Source organism: Crocuta crocuta, unplaced genomic scaffold, assembly GCF_008692635.1.
Source record: "Crocuta crocuta isolate KB4526 unplaced genomic scaffold, BGI_CrCroc_1.0 scaffold115, whole genome shotgun sequence".
In the NCBI taxonomy this organism is placed as follows: domain Eukaryota; kingdom Metazoa; phylum Chordata; class Mammalia; order Carnivora; family Hyaenidae; genus Crocuta; species Crocuta crocuta.
In genome coordinates, this window is record NW_027530575.1 from 6,617,117 (window position 1) to 6,637,474 (window position 20,358).

Genomic DNA, 20,358 nt, shown 5'->3' on the forward strand with positions numbered 1-20,358 from the left:
GCAGCGCAAGGCGCTGCTGCTGCCACCCGGGGCCCGGTAAGTGGGCCTTACCCGAAGCTCGACGGGCTCGGCCCGGGCTTGCGTTGACCCCCGCCGGGGTCCGGGTCTGCGCCGCGCGCGGCCCGGCCGTCGGGGCCGCGCCTGACTGGGAAAGGCCGAGAACCTGGTTTGGGCCCCATTCGCGAGGCAACGAGAACGGGCCGGGACGGGGGAGGGGGAAACCGAGCCGGGCTTAGGGGGTGGGGCCTCGGAGCCCGGCCAGACCCTGGTGCCTCTAGAATCGGGCCAGTGGGGCGCCTGGGGTCGGGCTGGAGGGGATCTGGGGGAAGCGTCTGGGGACTGCTTAGGGCCTGATTGGGGGAACATCGTGAGGATCNGGCTGAGTCTGGTTGGGGGAGGCCTCAGTGAAAAGTTGGGGGTCTTCTTGGATCCTGACAGGGAGGGGCGTCAGACTTCGTTCTAGAGGGCTTTGCTGGGTCTGACTTCGAGGCGTCGCTAGGATCCGTTGGGGGGAATGCTCCGGGCGGTGTTCACGGGCAGGCCTGACTGGGGGAAGCTGCAGAGATCGGACGAAGTGGGTTTCCGGCTTGAGGTGGTGAGGGGTTTGGCCTAACTTGATTGGGGGAAACAGCAGAGATCCGTCGGGAGGAGTTAATGCTGACTGGGGCAGGGGGCGGGAGGGGGGAGAGACTTGGCCAGACCTGATTGGGGGAAGCGACGGGGACCCGTCCAGGGGTCATCTTTCGTGGGGTGGGCGGGCTTGGCTGGCTCTCTTTCCGAGAGGCAACTCGGACCTATCTGGGGATCGCTTCAGGCCCGATTAAGGGGAACCTATGGATGGGGTCTGGCTGGGCCAAAAAGAAGAGCGTCAGGCACCCAGCTCAGTTTGGAGGAACGGATTAGAGGAGGTGGCAGGGGTCGGGACGATTGGAGCACCTTGGGACCGTGCATCGGGGGAGGCTCAGGGACCAGACCGAGGCGGAGGAGGCGGCTGGGATCTGGCGGAGCGTGAGGGCTGGATTTCGGAAGAAGAGGGTTCTTTGGGGACCGTGCCTGGACCCGGGAGACCACGGGGGCCGGGGCGCTGTCGCGGTCTGGAGCAGGGCCGCTGGATGGAGAGGTGGCTGGGGCCTTGCCTAACGGCTGTGAGGCTGGCGGAAGCCATAGGGCCCGCAGCCGTCAGAGGCGGCACGGGCCGCCCTGGGATGGAGGCTCCGCGCTGGGCCTGATGAGGACCCGCCGGGCCCCGCCACCGCCTCCCGTGGCCCGCTTCCATATCGCCTCGCCTGCGCTCCCTAGCCCCATACTGCGCGGACGGGGATGGCGCAGCTGGGGGGAACCCGGCACTTGGGCTGGTGTGGATCGGCGACCCCCGCCCGTCCGCCCAGGGCGTCCCCGTCGTGCTGCCGCTGCAGCGACCTCCACGGCGGCTCAGCCCGGGTCTCACACGGGGCCCCTGGAGCCCAGCGCTGACCCCGGCCCCTACCCCCGCAGCTCACCTTGCGCCATGGACTGGCAGCCAGATGAGCAGGGCCTGCAGCAGGTCTTGCAGCTGCTCAAAGACTCGCAGTCGCCAAACACAGCCACGCAGCGCATCGTGCAGGACGTATCCTTCCTTCCTTCCTTCCTTCCTGGCCGAGGGGGAACTGGGCAGACCTCCGCAGCCCCTGAAGGCCAGAGGAAGGGGCCGACTGCCTCCCTAATTCCCAGACTCTGCTAGAATCGGCAGAGAATTAGGGACCAGAATTCTTGGGTCCCATTTCTAGAGAAAATGTGGCCCTGGGGGGAGGGAGGGGGAGGAACACCTTTCACCCGCACTTAGTTTTTGTTTAGTTTCACAATCAAGGTTAATTTTCTTCCATCAGTGCTTGAAATACTACAACTTAAAGTTGAAGATAGTTCAGTCATCAGCAAGTGTCACTTGAAAACATGGCTTCCTTTTTTTTTTTTTTTTTAAAAAAAAAAGCAGGCAACATGGAACTGGTCATGCGCAGGACCGAGTAGCAGGTGCCGCCTTCAGACAGAGGGTCCGCCAACCCTCTCCTGCCCGGGCTAGGTCTCCCAGAGTGGGTGGAAAGCTCAGCCATGCGCCCTTTCTCCCCCACCTCTGCTGGCACCTGGAGGAGTTTGATATGGCTGAAGCGCTGTGTTCTGGCGTGGAGGTTGAGGAGCTTGTCCCCTCATCCCAGGGGTCAGAGGGACTTTCAGCCACAGGAGAGTAAGGGGACCCACCCCCGGGGAAGGCCCTTGTCTCCCAAGTCCCTTAACAGCCTGGCAGAAACTCAAACAACTGAACCAGTTTCCCGACTTCAACAACTACCTGATCTTTGTCCTGACCAGACTCAAGTCGGAAGGTATGCCCTCAGTGCCCCTCCACTGCAGCCCGACCCCGCCGCCTCCCCTGTGCTCCCCTGACCCTCGGCCCTCTTTCCCCAGACGAGCCGACTCGGTCCCTCAGCGGTCTCATCCTCAAGAACAACGTGAAGGCCCATTACCAGAGTTTTCCGCCACCCGTGGCCGACTTCATCAAACAGGAGTGTCTCAACAACATTGGCGATGCCTCCTCACTTATCCGAGCCACCATAGGTGAGAGCGGGTGGTGGCAATCGGCCCGTTAAGGGTGTCAGTCCGGTGAATGCTCCGGCGCCGTGGTTGGTAGTACTCTTGCTGTTGCCGTTTTGCAGATGAGGAAACTGAGGCCCAGAGATGTTAAGGGACTCGCCTGGTGAGTAGCAGAGCTCAGAAGTGGCCAGGGCAGGTCTGTGCTCTGAACCGCTCCCTCCTGAAGTCGCCATTCCTTCTTGGGAGGCCATGGCTCAGTGTCTAGGCCCGGAGGCCATAGCATGTTAGAACCCGAGGGTTCCCTGTCATGTGTCGTCTTCAGCTATTTGTCCCCAGTACCGAGATGACACAGGAGTTAATTTTGTGTTGGAGCCTTCCTGACTCTCGGAGGGCTGTCCAACGAGTTAAGGCGAGAACGACGAAGAATTCTCCAGCTGTTTTGCCTCAAGCCTCTTCACTACTGATAAACACCAACCCAACACTTTGTTACTGACCTGCTTTCCCCCACCCCCTACCTTTACTGAGATGTAGTTGAACCCCAACGGACTTGTGTTTTTATTCTTTAAATTATTGCCAACTTTTTAATGTTGCTTTTAGAAGAATGTTCTGGGGGCGCCTGGGTGGCTTAGTCGGTTAAGCGTCCGACTTTCACTTAGGTCATGATCTTGCGGTTCGTGGGTTCGAGCCCCGCGTCGGGCTCTGTGCTGACTGCCAGCTCGGAGCCTGGATTCTGTTTCAGTCTGTGACTCCCTCTCTCTCTGACCCTCCCCTGCTCACGCTGTCTCTCTCTCTCTCTCCTAGAAATAAATAAAAATATTAAAAAAAAAAAAGAATGTTCTGTATAGCTTTTTTTCAATTAAAAACTTTTTTTTTAATGTTTTATCTATTTCTGAGAGAGAGAGAGAGAGACAGCGAGAGCAGGGGAGGGTCAGCACAGAGCTCCATGCGAGGCTCAAACCCACGAACCGTGAGATCATGACCTGAGCCCAAGTCAGACGCTTAACCTGACTGAGCCACCTGGGCGCCCTTAGCTTTTTTTTTTTAAAGTGTATTTGTTTAGTTTGAGAGAGAGAGAGAGAGAGGGAGAAGGACAGAGGATCCGAAGGGATCTCCATGCTGATAGCACAGAGCCCGACGCAGGGCTCGAACTCACGAACTGTGAGATGACCTGAGCCGAAGTTGGACGCTGAACTAACAGAGCCACCCAGGCCCGCCCTAAAGTCGTATATAGCTTTTAAATGAAAAGACATTTGTTTGCCATAAAGAGAAGGGAACCTTAAAAACATGCAAGAAAGACAAGAAGAGTAAAAAGTTTGAGTTAGATACTGGGCCTGCTAGAAGTGCTGGTCTTGGGGCCTGCTTCCTCTGTTAAGAGACCCTTAGCCCTGGCGACACCCACTGTGAGGCCAGTAGAAGGATCTGGACCTCCCGAGTTCCCTAGATAGCCAGGTTCTGCTCTAAGTGTTTGAATTAAGGCGTTGAAGCTTCTAGCAGCCCTAGGGGCTGGTGTGGGTTTTTTTGCCCTGCATTGAGCCACAGAGAGAATAGGACACGTGGCCAAGTTTGCACAGATAGGGACAGGGCTGAGACTGCACTCTCAAATCAGGTAACCCCTTTCCCAGCAGAAGCAGGAGCCATGGTCATCTACAGTGATGGCAGGGACAGCTTCCCCCTCCTGGGGAGACACTGCCACCTCCTGGCTTTAAATCGCATCTCAGCACTGCCCTGCACTACGTTTGAGTATTGCACTTCACTCTTGGGTTTCGAATCAGCAGTGCAAGGCCTCCCCAAGGCCGCACGGTCCTGCACAACCTGCCTCTGTCACCTCTCAGCCCTCGCCTCCTCCTGTTCGCCCCCCTCACGCCCCCCTGCTCAGCCCCTCTGCCTCCTCACCCATCTTTGTGCACACCTCGCCCGCTCTCGACCCCAGGCATTTGCACCTGCCGGTCCCTCTGCCTGGGATGCCCTTTCCCCAGGGAGTAGGATAGCTTCCCCCTCAACTTCAGGTCTTTACTCACATAGCTAAGTACCACCTGGGTGAGGCCACCCATTTTTAAATTGCTGCCCTTGGGACGCCTGGCTGGGTCCATCAGAAGAGCATGTGAGTCTTGATCTCGGAGTCGTAAATTCAAGCCCTGCAATGGGTTTAGAGCCACTAAAAAAATAAATAAGCTTTATAGGAAAAAACATTAAAAAAATTTGCTGCCCTCACTCTCAGCCCCTGCCAGCCATCTTCTCTGCTTTATTTCCCCCTTAGCTTTTGGCATCTAGCCTCCCAGGTCTTTTGCTGATTTATTTTTTTACCTCGGAGCCTCTCTCACTGGGCAGTCCGCTCCCAAGGGTGAGGGTTTTGTGTTCAGCTCTGTGCTGCTTCCCTGGGCCTGTCACCATGGCGTGCTTACGGCGGGCTTAAGGTAGGGCTTCCGGGGGATGGGGGACCGCGCTCAGAGAGCCTATGAGCCGGCAGAGTGAGTACACAGCAGGCCGGCACCCAGCCTGAGGCGGCGTCCTTTCCCGGCTGCCCCAGGCATTCTGATCACCACCATCGCTTCCAAGGGCGAGCTGCAGATGTGGCCCGAGCTGCTGCCCCAGCTGTGCAACCTGCTCAACTCGGAGGATTACAATACTTGTGAGGTAGGGGACCCGTTGCGGGCCTGCCTGGGCCGGAGTGGGGGAACCAGACTGGGGTTCATGTCCGTCTGCCCGCCCCACCCCACCCAGGGGGCCTTCGGAGCCCTGCAGAAGATCTGCGAAGACTCCTCGGAGCTCCTGGACAGCGATGCCCTCAACAGGCCCCTCAACATCATGATCCCCAAGTTCTTACAGTTCTTCAAGCACTGCAGCCCAAAGATCCGGTAGNTGTGGGGGCGGAAGGGGCTGTGGGGCTGACCCCTGTGTGTCCCCCCCCACCCCCAGGTCTCATGCCATAGCCTGCGTGAACCAGTTCATCATGGACCGGGCCCAGGCGCTGATGGACAACATCGACACCTTCATCGAGGTGGGCTGCCGGGCTGCGGGTGAGCAGGGCAAGGGGCGGTGGCCCGGCTGCAGCTGACCCCACCCTCCCTGCAGCACCTGTTCGCTCTGGCCGTGGACGATGACCCTGAGGTGCGGAAGAACGTGTGCCGGGCCCTGGTGATGCTGCTAGAAGTGCGGATCGATAGGCTCATCCCACACATGCACAGCATTATCCAGGTGTGCACAGCTGAGGCGGGCTGGGGGTGGGGGGGTGGAGAGGGGGGGCCGTCGCGCCAGGCCGGGCCAGGCCTTAGCCTCACCCCTTCTCCTGCCCCGCCCTAGTACATGCTGCAGAGGACCCAGGACCACGATGAGAACGTGGCCCTGGAGGCCTGTGAGTTCTGGCTGACGCTGGCCGAGCAGCCCATCTGCAAGGAAGTCCTGGCCTCCCACCTGGTCCAGTGAGTGCTCCTGCCATCCTCTCTCCCACCGCGGCCCCCACCCCTCGCTGCACTCTGCCTCCCCTCGGGTTATAACCTGCGTTGGCCTCCGCCTGTTCCCCCGTCTCAGCTTGCTTTCCGTCCCCGCGTGTTTCTGTGCAGCAAGCGATAAGAAGACAGTTCCTAATGACTTAAAAATCGCGGTAAGTTATAGGTGAAAGAGAGGAAGAGTCAGCAAAGGCTGCAGGCATAGCTGGATCCAGGTGCCCAAAGGGTGTAAAAGACATCTGTGTAGTCTCAGACCTACTCCCTCTCTGTTGGCTTTGTCCTCAGGCACGACCTTCCCTCACGGTAGTGCTGTGGCCTTCCGCTACCTTCAAGCTTAGGAAGCTCAGAATAAGGAAATTCTCTCTCAACCAGTATCTCCAGCAAAAAGTCCTAGGGCTCCTTGACCAACTCGGATCACTTGCCTGTCCCGGGGTCATGAATCAAAGTTTCCCGACCCTGAGGTGCGTGGGCGCCAGCTGAGGGGGCCTGGCCGCCCTGCCTGTCAGTTTCTCTAACCTGGCCCATCCCGGCGGGGGCCACGTGGTCTTGCCTGACAGCATGCTAGGGAGCGGCCACTGTTTGCAGCTTTTCTGGCGTATTCAGGGGCCTGGAATTCACTGAGTGACCAGGTCTGGGTCAGGAGCCCTCGTAGGGAGCCGGGAGTGGCGTCAGCTCTGTCCCGGTCACCGTGGCTGAGGCTAGGTGGCGATCGTAGCCCTACGTTCCCATACCCTGCCCCTTGGCTCCTTTGCTGCTTCTGTGTTGCCCAGGCTGTGAGCCCTCTGGGGACCCCTGCGTCCCATTCCGATGAATAGCCTCTGTCCCCACAGGTTGATCCCCATCCTGGTAAATGGGATGAAGTACTCCGAAATCGACATCATTTTGCTCAAGGTCAGTCAGGGCCAACCGCCGGGCGTGAACAGGCAGGTGAGGGCGGGGGCCCTGGCACCCCCGGTGGTGCTTAGTGATGACCTGTCTGGCCCCACAGGGGGACGTGGAAGAGGACGAGGCCGTCCCCGACAGCGAGCAGGACATCAAGCCACGTTTCCATAAGTCACGCACAGTGACGCTGCCCCATGAGGCCGAGCGGCCTGATGGCTCAGAGGATGCAGAGGATGATGACGATGACGATGCTTTGTCTGACTGGAATCTGAGTGCGTGGCCTGGCCTGGGGGGCTGCGGGCCGGGGGGCTGCTTCTCGGGAGGTGGTGAGAGGCCTACTCAGAGCAGATGGCGACAACTCGAATCATGAGCTCTGATCCTGGGCGTGCAGGCTGGGAGGCTGGCCGCCTGCCCCGAGAGCCTCCCTGATTCTGCCACCCACCCCCTCTTGTCCACCCCCGTCCCAGGGAAGTGCTCGGCAGCTGCGCTGGACGTCCTGGCCAACGTCTTCCGGGAGGAGCTGCTGCCACACCTACTCCCCCTGCTCAAGGGTCTCCTTTTCCACCCCGAGTGGGTGGTCAAGGAGTCAGGCATCCTGGTGCTGGGTGCCATCGCGGAGGGTGAGTGCCCCGCCGGCCTGGTGGGAGGCCTGACCTCTGAGCCCCGTGCGGCTGTGGGACCGAAGGGGGCCGGCCCAGGCAGCGCCGTGTCGGGGTTGTGGCCTCAACGGCTCAGCTTGGAATCTTCCCCGCAGCCTGTGGGCCTGAATGGAACCTCCGGACCCCAAAACGCAAGCCCTCCCTTTAATTCTCACAGATGGCAGTTCTGTGAGGTCGTCAGCACGGTTATAGGCACAGCAGCGACAGGCCGTGTGCTTGCCCCGCGGTGGGCAGCCTGGTCCCCCAGGCTCAGCACAAGCCTGACGAGGTGGGGCGCGGAGATGAGGAAACTGGGGCGCAGAGAGATTTGCACCTTTGCCCTAGTCAGCCGGGGTGCAGCTGGGCCTCGGGCCTGCTACCAGCTCCGGGGCCGGCCTGTGACAACAGAAGTGTGCACTGGCGGCGTTTACGCAGACCTCTGCCTTGTTCGCAACTTTCTCGCTCCCTGCGTCCCGATGGGATGTACCACTTGAATCACAGGTGTCACTCGTGACCACCTCAGCATCCAAGCATGTCATCAAAAGTTCTGATACTGCAGGCAACAGGAGCCCTCCCCCTGGAGAGCTTTTAAAATTTATTTGAGGAAAGATATTCTCATGTAACCAGTGCAATGTATGTTATGTTGGTACCTGAACGTGTATTAATAATGTTAGGCATGTCTCCTGGGGGGCTCATTCGGTTAATTGTCCGGCTTCGGCTCAGGTCATTATCTCGTGGTTCATGACTTCGAGCCCCGCATAGGGCTCTGTGCTGATGGCTCACAGCCTGGAGCTTGCTTCAGATTCTGTGTCTCCCTCTCTCTCTGCCCCCTCTCACTTGTGTTCTTTCTCTCTGTGTCTCTGAAAAATAAACAAATGTAAAAAATTGTTTTAAAATAGGTTACATTAGGTATTTTAGCTTTTAATGGAAAAAGATTTAGAGTATATAGTTCCTGGGTTTTGGATTATTAGATGGCTTGCTATTATTTGTGTTCTTTAAACAAGAAATCCGTTCGTGCTTTTTTTTTTCTTCTTAAAGATGGAAAACAGAAAAAGCACAAAGACCCAAGAAATGTTTCAAAAACAAAAGCACTTGGGGCGCCTGGCTGGCTTAGTTGGTGGAGCGTGTAACTCTTGATCTTGGGGTCGTGAGTTCGAGCCCCCTGCTGGGTGTAGAGCTTAGGGAGAAAAAGGAAAAGTACTTTCCATCCATTTTGGTCACTGCTGCTGCCCGGCTATCTGTGAATTAACGAGTGGCTGTGACGGGGTGGAGCCAGTGGAGTGGAAAGTCTTGTCCCCATGCTGCTTCACATCCCGGCCCTGCCTTTCGCCGGTTCTATGACTGAGCCGCCGTGTCTGCGGTTTAACCTCCCAGCCTCGGTGACCCCCGCGGCAGGTGCCACTGACCCCTCCGCAGAGGGCTGGCTCGGGGCTCAGGCTTGCCCTTGTGCCGCTTGCAGGCTGCATGCAGGGCATGGTGCCCTACCTGCCCGAGCTGATCCCGCACCTCATTCAGTGCCTGTCGGACAAGAAGGCCCTGGTCCGCTCCATCGCCTGCTGGACGCTGAGCCGCTATGCCCACTGGGTGGTCAGCCAGCCACCCGACATGCACCTCAAGCCTCTGATGACGGAGCTGCTCAAGCGCATCCTGGACGGCAACAAGAGGGTGCAGGAGGCGGCCTGCAGGTGACCCCCAAGCCCTGGCCCCCNCGAGCAAGCAAGCGCTGGCCCTCCCCACAGCCTCGCCCCAGGGCCCGGCCTCACCTGTGGCTGCGCGCTGAGCCCTTTCCTCACTCCAGTGCCTTCGCCACCCTGGAGGAGGAGGCCTGCACAGAGCTGGTGCCCTACCTCAGCTACATCCTGGACACCCTCGTCTTCGCCTTCGGCAAGTACCAGCACAAGAACCTGCTCATCCTCTACGACGCCATCGGCACCCTGGCCGACTCTGTGGGCCACCACCTCAACCAGCCGGTGAGGCCCCACGGCGTCGCCCGTTCTTGGTTCTCGCTCCCCTCGGTGTCCAGGGACCTGGCAGCGACCCTGTGTCGCACACTAGGGACACAGCCCCCGCTCTCACCTTGCTCCCAGTCTTGCAGGGGAATGGTTAGGAGACAGTGTGGTAAGTGCTGCGCTGGGGATGCTCAGGGGCCTGCGGGATCCAGGGGGTGCTGACCCTGGCTCTGAAGGGGTGGGGTGAGAAGGGAATGGACAGAAAGGGCCCGCAGGTCCAGCTGGATGACAGGGGCCTGGAGGGCCCCATGAGTCACAGCGGGGAGCCCAGCCCTCATCACTCAGGCACCTCCGGGTCACAAGCAGCCCTGCGGGTTCCAGGCTGGGAGCCCCAACTTCCCGCTCCCTCTCCAGGAATACATCCAGAAGCTGATGCCTCCGCTCATCCAGAAGTGGAACGAGCTCAAGGACGAAGACAAGGACCTCTTCCCCCTGCTGGAGGTGTGTGGGCCCCAGGCCCTCTCCCCCCCACCCTGCTCCCACCATTCCCGACTTCACCTCCCCCGCCTTCCGCCCCACCAGTGCCTGTCCTCGGTGGCCACCGCCCTGCAGAGCGGCTTCCTGCCCTACTGTGAGCCAGTCTACCAGCGCTGCGTCACCCTGGTGCAGAAGACGCTGGCCCAGGCCATGGTGAGCATCGCACCGCCCCTGTCCCGCCACTCACTCCTCTGCGGCCGCCCCCGCCCACCGCCTGCTCCCCTCACCTGCCCGCCCCCTCTGTGCCCAGATGTACACCCAGCACCCTGAGCAGTATGAGGCCCCCGACAAGGACTTCATGATCGTGGCGCTGGACCTGCTGAGCGGCCTGGCCGAGGGCCTGGGCGGCCACGTGGAGCAGCTGGTGGCCCGCAGCAACATCATGACGCTGCTCTTCCAGTGCATGCAGGTGGGGGCGCCCGCGAGGCTCGGGCCGGACAGTGGGGACATCCGATGGCCTGCGCGGGCCACCCCAGGGCGACTCGAGGCCCCCATGTGTGCCTGGCGGGCATCAGGAGAAAGGAATCCGTAGGGGGGAGAAAAAAACTTGTACTTTATTTTAAAAAGTGATTCAAGGAAGACGCAAGTAAACTCTCACGGAGGAAGCTAACGATGTAGAAAATTGAAAAGTAGAGAAACGAGGGGCTCCTGGCTGGCTCTGTCAGGGAAGCAGGTGACTCTTGACCTCGGGCGTCGTGCATTCGAACCCCATGTTGGGCACAGAGGTTACTCACAGTAACAAAAGTAGAAGAAGGAAAGAGGAAAGCATGAGCCCCTCTGGCTTTATATACCTGCACACCCCCGGTGTCTCCCCTAGGACGGTCAGCAGTTGAGTCCTGCCCCTCCCCGTAGTGGTGCCGTGAGCAAGGCCCTGGGGTCCATGCACCCCGAGTCTCAGACACACAGATGGGGCCTGTGGCTTCCATGATGGGAGGAGACAGGGCAGGCCATGGTGGCCTGGCCTGAGGGATTCGTTTGGGATCCCCTGCCGGCTGAGGGGAGGGGAGCCTTGCCTCATTGACCCTGCTCTGACCCCCAGGACTCCATGCCCGAGGTCCGGCAGAGCTCCTTCGCCCTCCTGGGGGATCTCACCAAAGCCTGCTTCATCCACGTCAAGCCCTGCATCGGTAGGTCAGCTGTCTTGGCACCCCGTGCCCCCAGCCCTGGCCCCAAGTGATGGAGAAATGCCCTTGGGAGAACAGTGACCAAATTGGGACGTATTCGTACTGTCTGATGGGGTCTGCGCCACCAGGCCCGGGGGCTCACCCTGGCTGGTCCCCCCAGCTCAGCACTCTTCCCTCTCCCCACCAGCTGAGTTCATGCCCATCCTGGGCACCAACCTGAACCCCGAGTTCATCTCTGTCTGCAACAACGCCACCTGGGCCATCGGCGAGATCTGCATGCAGATGGGTGAGTGGCCTGCTAGTTGCCGGGCCCGCCGCCACCTTGGCGGCCCGTTCCCTGCAGAGGCCAGGCCCCTGGCTCTGAGTGACAGGTCCCCTGGGGGTAGCCCCGCTGCTTCTTGAGGACTGTCCAAGTGGGTCTGGCAAGAGGAGCCCTCTGAGCGGTTTCCGCAGGGACACTGACGAATGGCTGACTGGCTTTCTTAAAGAGGCAGGACGGGAGGCTTTGGCGTCTCCCTCCCTCCCTGCCTACCCCCACAGGGAATCTGGGTGATGTGGTCTCAGCCTGGGGTTGGAGATTCGACTCCAAGGACACTTCTGGTGCCTGGAAGGCTTTGGGCTGCCCGTGGGTGGCCCTGGGTCCTGAGCTGGAGCCCGGCTTGGAGGACATTTGCCGTTCCCTCAGTGGTTGCACGGCGTCAGGGTGTAGAGGCGGCCAAGGTCAGCTTGGGTGGTGTGGGCTGTGCGGGGCTCTGACCGACCGGTCCCCCAGGGGCAGAGATGCAGCCCTACGTGCAGATGGTCCTCAACAACCTGGTGGAGATCATCAACCGGCCCAATACGCCCAAGACGCTGCTGGAAAACACAGGTGGGCGCCCGGCCTGAGCTATTGCCGCCTCCTTACCTGGAATTGGGGTTCCCGGTGAGGAGGCCTTGGGAAAGAGCCAGGGAACGTGTCTGGAAAGCCGTGGAAGGGGGTTCTGAGGAGAGCCCCGAGGACGACACTGGCCTCCGGGGAGACCCCCCGGTCGGGCCTGTTCCCTTAGGGCCCGTGGGGCGGGGCTGGTGCCTCGTGCCGGAGGCCCCACCACGTACCGTCCCGGGGCCGCTCAGGGTTGCAGGTCGCCTGACGAGTCCCTCTGCCATTCCAGCCATCACCATTGGCCGCCTGGGCTACGTGTGCCCGCAGGAGGTGGCCCCCATGCTGCAGCAGTTCATCCGGCCTTGGTGTGTGTGCCCCCTGCGTGGGGCCTGCGTACGGTGGGCTGGGCAGCGGGGCGGGCGGGGCAGGCCCGACCCTACGTGCACACCCCGGNCCCCAGCCCTGCTGGCTGACTGCCTGCCGCTCCCCTCCCTGACAGGTGCACATCCCTCAGGAACATCAGGGACAACGAGGAGAAGGACTCAGCCTTCCGAGGCATCTGCATGATGATAGGCGTCAACCCCGGGGGCGTCGTGCAGGTTGGGGCAGCCGGGCCTGGAGGGAAGGCGCCGGGGGTGGGCCGGGGCAGCCCCTCACACACGACCTGTCGTGTTTCAGGACTTTATTTTCTTCTGCGACGCCGTAGCCTCCTGGGTGAGCCCGAAGGATGACCTTCGGGACATGTTTTATAAGGTAAGCTTCCGCTGGGCCCTGACATGGTCCCGGGAGGCGGGGGTGGGGGCAACAGCCAGGCCAGCATCGGCGGCAGGGCGGGCGGCTGAGCTCCTCGTGCTCTGGCCCGGGGCACCCCTCACCCCCCACCCCTCCACCTCACTGCAGATTCTCCATGGCTTCAAAGACCAAGTCGGGGAGGAGAACTGGCAGCAGTTCTCTGAGCAGTTCCCGCCTCTGCTCAAGGAGAGGCTGGCCGCCTTCTATGGGGTCTAGATGAGCCTCGCGACCGCCAGGTGAGAAGGCTGCATGCGGTGGAGGGGGTGGGGGGGCAGGGGCCCTGGCTGTTGGTGGGGGGGGAGGGGGGAAGGGGTGCAGGCCCTGACCCCCGCCTCCCCCCACAGGTTTCTGTCTGCGTCGTTGGAGGGGTTGCTGGGGAGCACGCTGCGTCCGGAAGTCGCCGTGCCCTGGTCAAGGGGGGTTAGGGAGGAGTGAGCGGGACCTGAATCCAGACGCCTTCCCCGTCCACCTACCTGCCACGGGTGTGTGTGGCCTGCCGGCCAGCGGGCGAGTGGGTGGGGTCTCCACACTCATCCTACACACAGGGGAGGGGGGTGGGACTTGTTGGCAGCAAGGGCCCTTTGCTCAATCGGGGTCACCTCGGGCAGCCCACATGGGCCAGCCTCGCGGGAGGGAAGATTCAACACGGCCGCCCGAATCCGGCTTAGGATGAGGCGAGGGGAAAGCAGGCGGGGAGGGGGGTCCTTGTAGAGACACGTACACTCACATGTACACACGTGGCCACACGCATGTGCGGCGCTGCAGCCCGCCAGACTGGGCCAGCCGCCCCACCATTTCCCCGACTGCATGGAGACAGTAGAATTAGTGAACCCCTGAGTTAACCCGTAAGGCCTTCCGTGTAACCTGCATCTAGAGTTTAAGAAGCTTCTGCTGTTTTGCCAGAATTGGTGATTGGGNAGGACTGCGATCTTCAGGCCGCCCGCGTCAGCTCGCGCACGCTTCGGCCCTGCTCCGCACACTTCCTGCCAGCTCTGTGGCATCCACAGCCCGTGTGTCCCCCTCCTTGTTATGTCCCAGCCAGAAGGGTGGGGACTGCCGGGGTGGCTGAGACTGGCCAGAGGTTGCCCTTTCTCCCCCCTCCCCCCCCCCACTGTGCTACAGTGACTTTTGAAGACACTGGGCCAGGACCTTTTTCCTGCAGAGGGCCGGGGGCAGCCAGAGCTGCTGACCTCTCCCCGCTGCGTCTCTCCGTAAGCGAGTCCATTTCAAGGGTGGTCCATTCCTCTGCGCTCCTGAGAGCCTTCCTCTCAGGTTCCAGCCTGAGTTTTCACACGAGGGCTGCGCCCGGGGCATTTAACTGATGGGGACAGAGGATGAAAGTTCAGGCTTTGCCAGCAAGAAGGAGGTGAAGGGCTTTGGAGGAGGAGAAGGTGGTCCACCTCCGACCCCACTCTGTCCCTGGGGCTCCCGGTCCTCCTAGCTCCCGGTGGGCTCCAGGACCCCAGCAGGCAGGGGCAGCGATTCTAGGGAACCTTCTGGGGATGGTTGGAGATGCAGTCACAGTGTGGGCGGCACTCCTAGAGGGGCGAGGGGGGCATGGTCACTTCTCAGTTGGCCTCAAAACTGAAACGGGCCCTGCCGCCCCCTTAGTTTTCCTTTTTCTGCTTCTCTACTTTTTACTTTTCTGGAGGTCCCTTCGGGGAGGTTTTGTGGGGCTTTGACTGGATTCCTACATCCTGGGGCTTGTTCCATTCATCCCCGCAGGGCCGTGGATCCAACCCCATTATAGCCTTGTGTCTTCTGCCAGACGGGGTCGGGCCCTGCCTCTATTCCAAGGGGTAGATGGTGCACATTCCGTAAACTCAGCTGGCTTCCTTACCCTGTCGAACTCCCGACAGGTCTCTGGAAGCCATTTGTTTAAAAAAAAAAAAGGAAAAAAAAAAAAAGAAAAAAATTAGATACCATTGCATTTTCTGGTAATCCAGTTCTTCGGAGCATCCTCTGCTGGGCCTTGGGGTGTGTGGGTGGAGTGACTGTCTGATGGGATTGGTAACCCCTTCTCCACCCAGGAATGGGGGCGCTCCAGCCATTCAGGGAAGGGGAGCCTGGTTCTAGTTTTCTTTCTTTTCTTCTTTTTTTTTTTTTTAAGAAAACTATTTAATTTTTTAAGTTATTTTTGGTTGATTTTTGCACAACGAAGTTTCAGCTTCTCAACCTTCTCCCCTGCCCAGGGTTGCAGACCCTGACTGGCCTTGATCTGCAGTTCCTCTTTTTTTCCACATCCCTCCTTCCCCCGCCCCTCCTCCTACGGGCTCCAGGGTCTGTCCATTTGTTACTGTGCTGTGCTGGGGATTGGCGCCGAGGTGGCGTGAGATTCCACTCGTGTAGAACTTTGTTGAGTAAAGATCAGTTTCTTGTGAAACCCTTGATCTCCATCTGGCCTCCTGTGTCCTTGGCTTCGGCCCCAAAGACCGGGGGGGGGGTGTGTGTGTGTGTGTGCCTGGGACACTTTAGAAGTGGGGCTGCACAGGACTCAGGAAATCACAGGGAGAGTAGGGAAGTAAGCAAGCATTAACAGGGCACATTTCATGGTACCCCGAGCCTCTCACCTTTCTTCCCAGTAAAATGGAAAGGTGAAGGTGAACGACCAAGATTAAATGTGATGTAATCACGTTTCCGGAACGGAATTACAGCTCACTAAGCCTCTTGAATTCAATAACAGGGAGGCTTTGGCGTTACAGATCCCCACCCGCCTTAGACCAAAACTAAGGGGCAGAGTCTTGCAGCACTCTTCTCTTCGGCTAACCCCACGACCCCGGGGCACGGGGCAGGTTAGGCGTTTTTGTAAAAGGCTCAGCATCAGGCCTGTTGGAAGTGTAATAAGTAAGTATGAGCCACAGTTAGGTAAATGAGAAATTGCTAAACTCTTGGGGGTGGGGGGTGGATACACAGCCTCAGAATCCAATCTTGTTGCAACCTCAGTAGGGCCCAAGGTCACGTGCCTCCTCTTGGGAAAACCAAACGCTGACACAGATCCAGCGTTCATTCAACATGCATTTTTAGTGAGGGCACAGCGCAACATCGATCTGTCCCTCAGAGAAAGAGCGAGGAAGGGAAAGAACGTTGGGAAAACGGTCAGTCTTACAGTAGGGTACTGTGCAGAGGCCTCAGTGTAAGTGAGGCGGGGGGGCGGGGCGCCTGGGTGCCTCTGTCGGTTAAGCATCCGACTCCTGCTCAGGTAATGATCTCGCGGTTCGTGAGTTCCAGCCCTGCGTGGAGCTCCGTGCTGACAGCTCAGAGCCTGGATCCTGCTTCCGATTCTGGTCTCCCTCTCTGCCCTCTCCCCCGCTCGCTCGCTCTCTCTCCCCAAAATAAATGAACATTTAAAAAAGAAGAGAGAGAACAACAGCAAGTGCTCTGAGAGATTTATGTGGCTCGGTTAATACCGCGTGGCTCAAAAGAAGCTTTCAGTAAATAAGAGAGGAATACAATTATAGGGCACTCGGAGACTTGTTTCACCGAGGCCTCTGCAGTACAGCTGCATGTTTCTGGCTCGGCTCCGGAAGGAGAGACAGGAGTTGGAATCTCTATTGGCCTCAGGCCATGAACTCGGGAAGAGGGACTGCCTTTCTAAGCTCGGTGCCACCCGTGAGCGATGCCTTTGGCCAAGCCGCGTCGAACCGGAGTCAGCGGGCCGTCTGCATCAGGACCGCCACAGATGCCTGTTTAACAAACGGGGCAGGAGTCTACATTTTCCAGCCCAGGGCCCACGGAGGAGCACCACGGGGCCTCTCTAAGCAGTGGGATTCCAGGAGCCCGCCGCTCGCTTCCGGTCGGCGCTGCAACGTCATTAAGCAGAGCCGGAAGTGCCTTCGCGCTGCCTAGGAGACGGGACGCGGGTCCCTCGGGTGACAGGGCCGGGCTGGCCGCGCCCACTCGGTCGCCATGGAGCTTCCCCCAGGGCCGCGCGACGATCCCCGCGCCTGGGACGATGACTCGGACCCGGAGCCGGAGCCCGACCCCGACGCACAGGCCGAGGCTTACGTGGCCCGCGTGCTCAGTCCGCCGAAAGTTGGGCAGGCGCTCCCGCGCGCGCCTTTGCTGTCTGCGCCCGTCGCGTCCCCTGGCGCCCTGGAGCCGCGGGCGGCGTCCAAGGGTCCGCCCGTGGGCGTCCCGGGCCTGCTGAGCCTTCCTCCGGAGCTGCTGCTCGAGATCTGCGCCTACCTAGACGCGCGCCTGGTGCTCCACGTCCTGCCGCGCGTGTGCCACACGCTGCGCGACCTCGTGCGTGACCATGTCACCTGGAGGCTACGCGCGCAGCGCCGCGTACGCGCGCCCTACCCAGTGGTGGAAGGTGCGCGCGTCTGGGGGGCCGGGGTCAGCTGCCCAGGTTAGGCTTGGGGCAAGGGGTTAGATACCTGGGGGCGCTGTGAGCAGAGCCCTGGAGCAGGCTTTCTGGTTGTTGCGCCTTGGGTGGAGGCTGAGCTAGTTGCCGATGGTGCCAAAGCCCCTGACCGCCAGGTGGACCGTAAACCAGACGCTTGGGGTTCCGGGGCGGTGGAGATTTACCTCGGGGGGCTGGAGTCTCTGAACTCGGGCTCCAACGATCCTCAGGCTTCGGGTCTGGTGGTACCAAGCCCCTGACCCCTGGCTGGGGGATTGACACAGGGACTTGAAGTCTCAACTTTTGGAATTTCTTGGGGGCTCAGGGTAAGGCAAAGAATCCTCTGAGTATAGATGCTGAGCTAGCAGCTGGTGGTGCCAAAACCCTTCACCCTTAAGAGCCTTGACCTAGGTGGGAGTGAGGAATAGACTAAAGATCCAGAGCCTGCAACCCTTGAACCCAGTCTAGAGTTTAGCGGTTAGAATCCCTGATACCCACAATCGCAGAAACCCAAGCCCAGGGCTCTAGCCTGATCCTAGGCAGGGGCTGGTGGTAATTCCTCCTGTCCCTGAGGTCCCTGGTCCCTGGGGGATAAGACAGCTTTGGTGACCTTGAATTGAACGGACTTTCCTGAACAGCTTGATAAACGTAATTGCTGGAGTTCTGTTATACCACTGAGTCTCTGCACCTGCGGCTTGAGTGCTACATCTTGACAGGGCTCCCAGGTTTACAGATACTCATTTGAGAACACTTCTTTGGGTCTGGTTAAGATCCCTGAGGCAAAAAGTCCTAGTTCCGAGGCCTATCCTGAGGGTTGAGGCAGGACCCTGAGGTTCTTTGGCTACCATCCTCCACAGCTGGGTTGGGGGAGGGAGGGTTGAGGCCTGGGAAGGTGATACTGAGGCTCCAGATACCCAATTTTTTGAAACTGGGGTGAGTAGTCCTAGATCCTCTTGGAAGGTGGGTGGGCCGGTGGTCCCAAAAGCTAGATCCTGGGCCTCAGGGTCCGGTGAGGGATCCACGTGGGGCTTCCTCCAAGTTTGGGGAAGGTTGGGCTTCCCGGAAGCCAGAGGTAGGCTCAGAGCTGGTGTGGATGTCAGGATTCCTGCCCACTGGGGACCCTGCTCACGGTGCCCTACAGAGGAGGACTTTGACTGGCCGACAGCCTGCATTGAGCTGGAGCAACACCTGTCGCGCTGGGCGGAGGACGGGCGTTGGGCCGAGTACTTCTGCCTGGCCGATGGACACTTTGCTTCCATTGACTCAGTGCTGCTGTTGGAGGTGAGGNTTGTCTGTCAGGCTCCCGAGATCGCAATGTCAACCTGTGGGACCTGCGGCAGCTGGGGGTGGAGCCCAGCCGGGTTCTGGTCAAGGCCCTGGGCACCCAGAAGAACAGCACCCACAAGGTGAGGGGTTAGGAGGCCATAAATAAATATTTTTTTAAAAAGGGGGGGGGACACTTGGGTGGCCCAGTCGGTTGAGCGTGTGACTCTTGATTCCGGCGCAGGTCATGATCTCACGGTTCCTGAGTTCGAGCTGCATCGGGCTCTGCACTGACAGTGCAGCGGCCCCTTGGGTTTCTCTGCCCACCCCCTCAAATAAGTAGGTAGTTGGATAGATAGGTAGGTAGGTAGGTAGGTAGGTAGATAGATAGATAGATAGATAGATAGATAGATAGAGATAATAATAATTTTAAAAAGGCGGCCAAACGGAGACAGGAGGGGAGAAGTCTGGGTGGGGCGCCGTGGCTAAGGGCATGGGTTTTCTTTGACACCAGACCTCAGAGATTTACATCTCACTCTGCTGCTGTTGGTGTGACATGGATGAGACGCAGGACTTCTCTGGGCCGCCGTTGCTGTTGCTGTGGAGGGGTCCAGATGAGGACGAGTGAGATGAGCGTGCCCTAAGAGCTTCGCTTAGGCTGGGATCCACCGTAGGCGCTCAGTGCTCACCAGCTATACCTTGAGAGGCACAGGGCAGGGCAGTTGGCCGTCACGAGGATCACAAAGCTCTGCGCGCGGCTGGCATCTTGTGAGAAGTGGCTGTGGAGCAGCACCTCCACCAGTCCTTGAGGTGGTCTAGGCAGGTGGCCAAGACCTTGGTCTCAGAGCCAGGCCACTGGGTTCAAATCCCCACTCTGTTACTTTCTGGCTGTGTGACCTTAGGCAAGGAACTCAACCTCTCTGTGCTCCAGGTTCCTCACTTGTAGAACAGGACACAGTTACAATACTGTCCTCAGAGAGTCTGGGGAGGAATGAGTTACTCATCAGTCAGTGCTTTGTGCATATTAGCTCCCGAGATACGGCCCATTTTCTCAGTGAAGAAACAAGGAGGGTCCTTCATTTGCCCAGGTCATGAAGGCCCTATTCTTTTTTTTTAATTAAAAAAAAAAGCTTTTTTTTTTTTTTAACATCTACTTATTTTTGAGAGACAGAGGCAGAACAGGTGCAGGAGAGGAGCAGAGAGAGAGAGGGAGACGGAAGCGGAAGCAGGCTCCTGGCTCTGAGCTCTCAGCACGGAGCTCAATGCGGGGCTCGAACCCATGAGCTGCAAGATCATGATCTGAGCCACCCAGGCACCCCTAGTGGAGGCCCTATTCTTTTTTTTTTTTTTTTAATGTTTTATTTATTTCTGAGAGAGAGAGAGAGACAGCGTGAGCAGGGGAGGGTCAGAGAGAGAGGGAGACACAGAATCTGAAGCAGGCTCCAGGGTCGGAGCTAGCTGTCAGCACAGAGCCAGAATCGGGGCTCGAACCCACGAACCGTGAGATCATGACCTGAGCTGAAGTCGGATGCTTAACCGACTGAGCCACCCAGGTGCCCCTGGAGGCCCCGTTCTTAATCACATTGTTAGGCGGCCTCAAGCCACCACTGGTGCCTTCTCGCAGGGACTTGGGAGTATTACTCTGTGTGGGTGTGTCCCCGCTGGGCTCTGGAGTCAGACCCACAGACCAAAGTCCTAACCTCTGCTTGGAGCTCACTTGTTCTGGGTTCTTGGGTCCATTGTCTCCCTCCTCTGACCCTCAGTTGTGTTACCTCTGAGAGGGGGCTGATCACAGGTCTGGTCCGCAGGGCTGGGTGTGGTCGCTGGCAGCGCTGGACCACCGCGTGTGCTCTGGCTCCTGGGACAGCACGGTGAAGCTCTGGGACATGGCAGCGGACGGGCAGCAGTTTGGCGAGATAAAGTGTGTGGGGGCCTGGGCGGGGGGTGGGGCAGCGGCG

The 20,358-nt window shown here is 59.3% G+C and overlaps 2 protein-coding genes and 1 non-coding gene across 8 annotated transcripts in view; all 3 read left to right on the forward strand.

Moving 5' to 3' along the window:
* TNPO2 (transportin 2) overlaps nt 1–13,690 on the forward strand; it is a 21,024-nt gene extending 7,334 nt beyond the window's left edge. For 2 of the 6 annotated variants that reach the window (XM_077767882.1, XM_077767883.1), the window contains 24 exons: nt 1,495–1,606; nt 2,279–2,354; nt 2,437–2,586; nt 5,090–5,196; nt 5,284–5,417; nt 5,479–5,560; nt 5,635–5,757; nt 5,863–5,981; nt 6,839–6,899; nt 6,997–7,162; nt 7,358–7,510; nt 8,988–9,213; nt 9,327–9,498; nt 9,892–9,978; nt 10,060–10,167; nt 10,265–10,423; nt 11,054–11,141; nt 11,326–11,424; nt 11,911–12,006; nt 12,290–12,365; nt 12,500–12,599; nt 12,679–12,753; nt 12,901–13,028; nt 13,137–13,690. In XM_077767882.1, coding sequence (XP_077624008.1) covers nt 1,508–1,606; nt 2,279–2,354; nt 2,437–2,586; nt 5,090–5,196; nt 5,284–5,417; nt 5,479–5,560; nt 5,635–5,757; nt 5,863–5,981; nt 6,839–6,899; nt 6,997–7,162; nt 7,358–7,510; nt 8,988–9,213; nt 9,327–9,498; nt 9,892–9,978; nt 10,060–10,167; nt 10,265–10,423; nt 11,054–11,141; nt 11,326–11,424; nt 11,911–12,006; nt 12,290–12,365; nt 12,500–12,599; nt 12,679–12,753; nt 12,901–13,008 — 2,664 coding nt within the window. In that variant the 5' untranslated portion in view covers nt 1,495–1,507 and the 3' untranslated portion in view covers nt 13,009–13,028; nt 13,137–13,690. Of the gene's footprint in view, nt 1–6; nt 37–1,494; nt 1,607–2,278; nt 2,355–2,436; nt 2,587–5,089; nt 5,197–5,283; nt 5,418–5,478; nt 5,561–5,634; nt 5,758–5,862; nt 5,982–6,838; nt 6,900–6,996; nt 7,163–7,357; nt 7,511–8,987; nt 9,214–9,326; nt 9,499–9,891; nt 9,979–10,059; nt 10,168–10,264; nt 10,424–11,053; nt 11,142–11,325; nt 11,425–11,910; nt 12,007–12,251; nt 12,366–12,499; nt 12,600–12,678; nt 12,754–12,900; nt 13,029–13,136 lie in introns of those variants that run through there. The other 4 variants (XM_077767881.1, XM_077767886.1, XM_077767885.1 and 1 more) reach the window with 4 other exon arrangements.
* Nucleotides 11,180–11,255, forward strand: LOC144234714 (small nucleolar RNA ZL2). The gene has a single exon (XR_013336045.1). It is a non-coding gene; the product is annotated as a small nucleolar RNA ZL2 (small nucleolar RNA).
* Nucleotides 13,691–16,160: 2,470 nt separating the features above from the next.
* Nucleotides 16,161–20,358, forward strand: part of FBXW9 (F-box and WD repeat domain containing 9) — a 6,267-nt gene continuing 2,069 nt past the window's right edge. The window contains 4 exon segments of the mRNA XM_077767887.1: nt 16,161–17,107; nt 18,279–18,410; nt 18,413–18,543; nt 20,209–20,321. Of these exon segments, the coding sequence (XP_077624013.1) occupies nt 16,699–17,107; nt 18,279–18,410; nt 18,413–18,543; nt 20,209–20,321 (785 nt within the window). The 5' untranslated portion in view covers nt 16,161–16,698.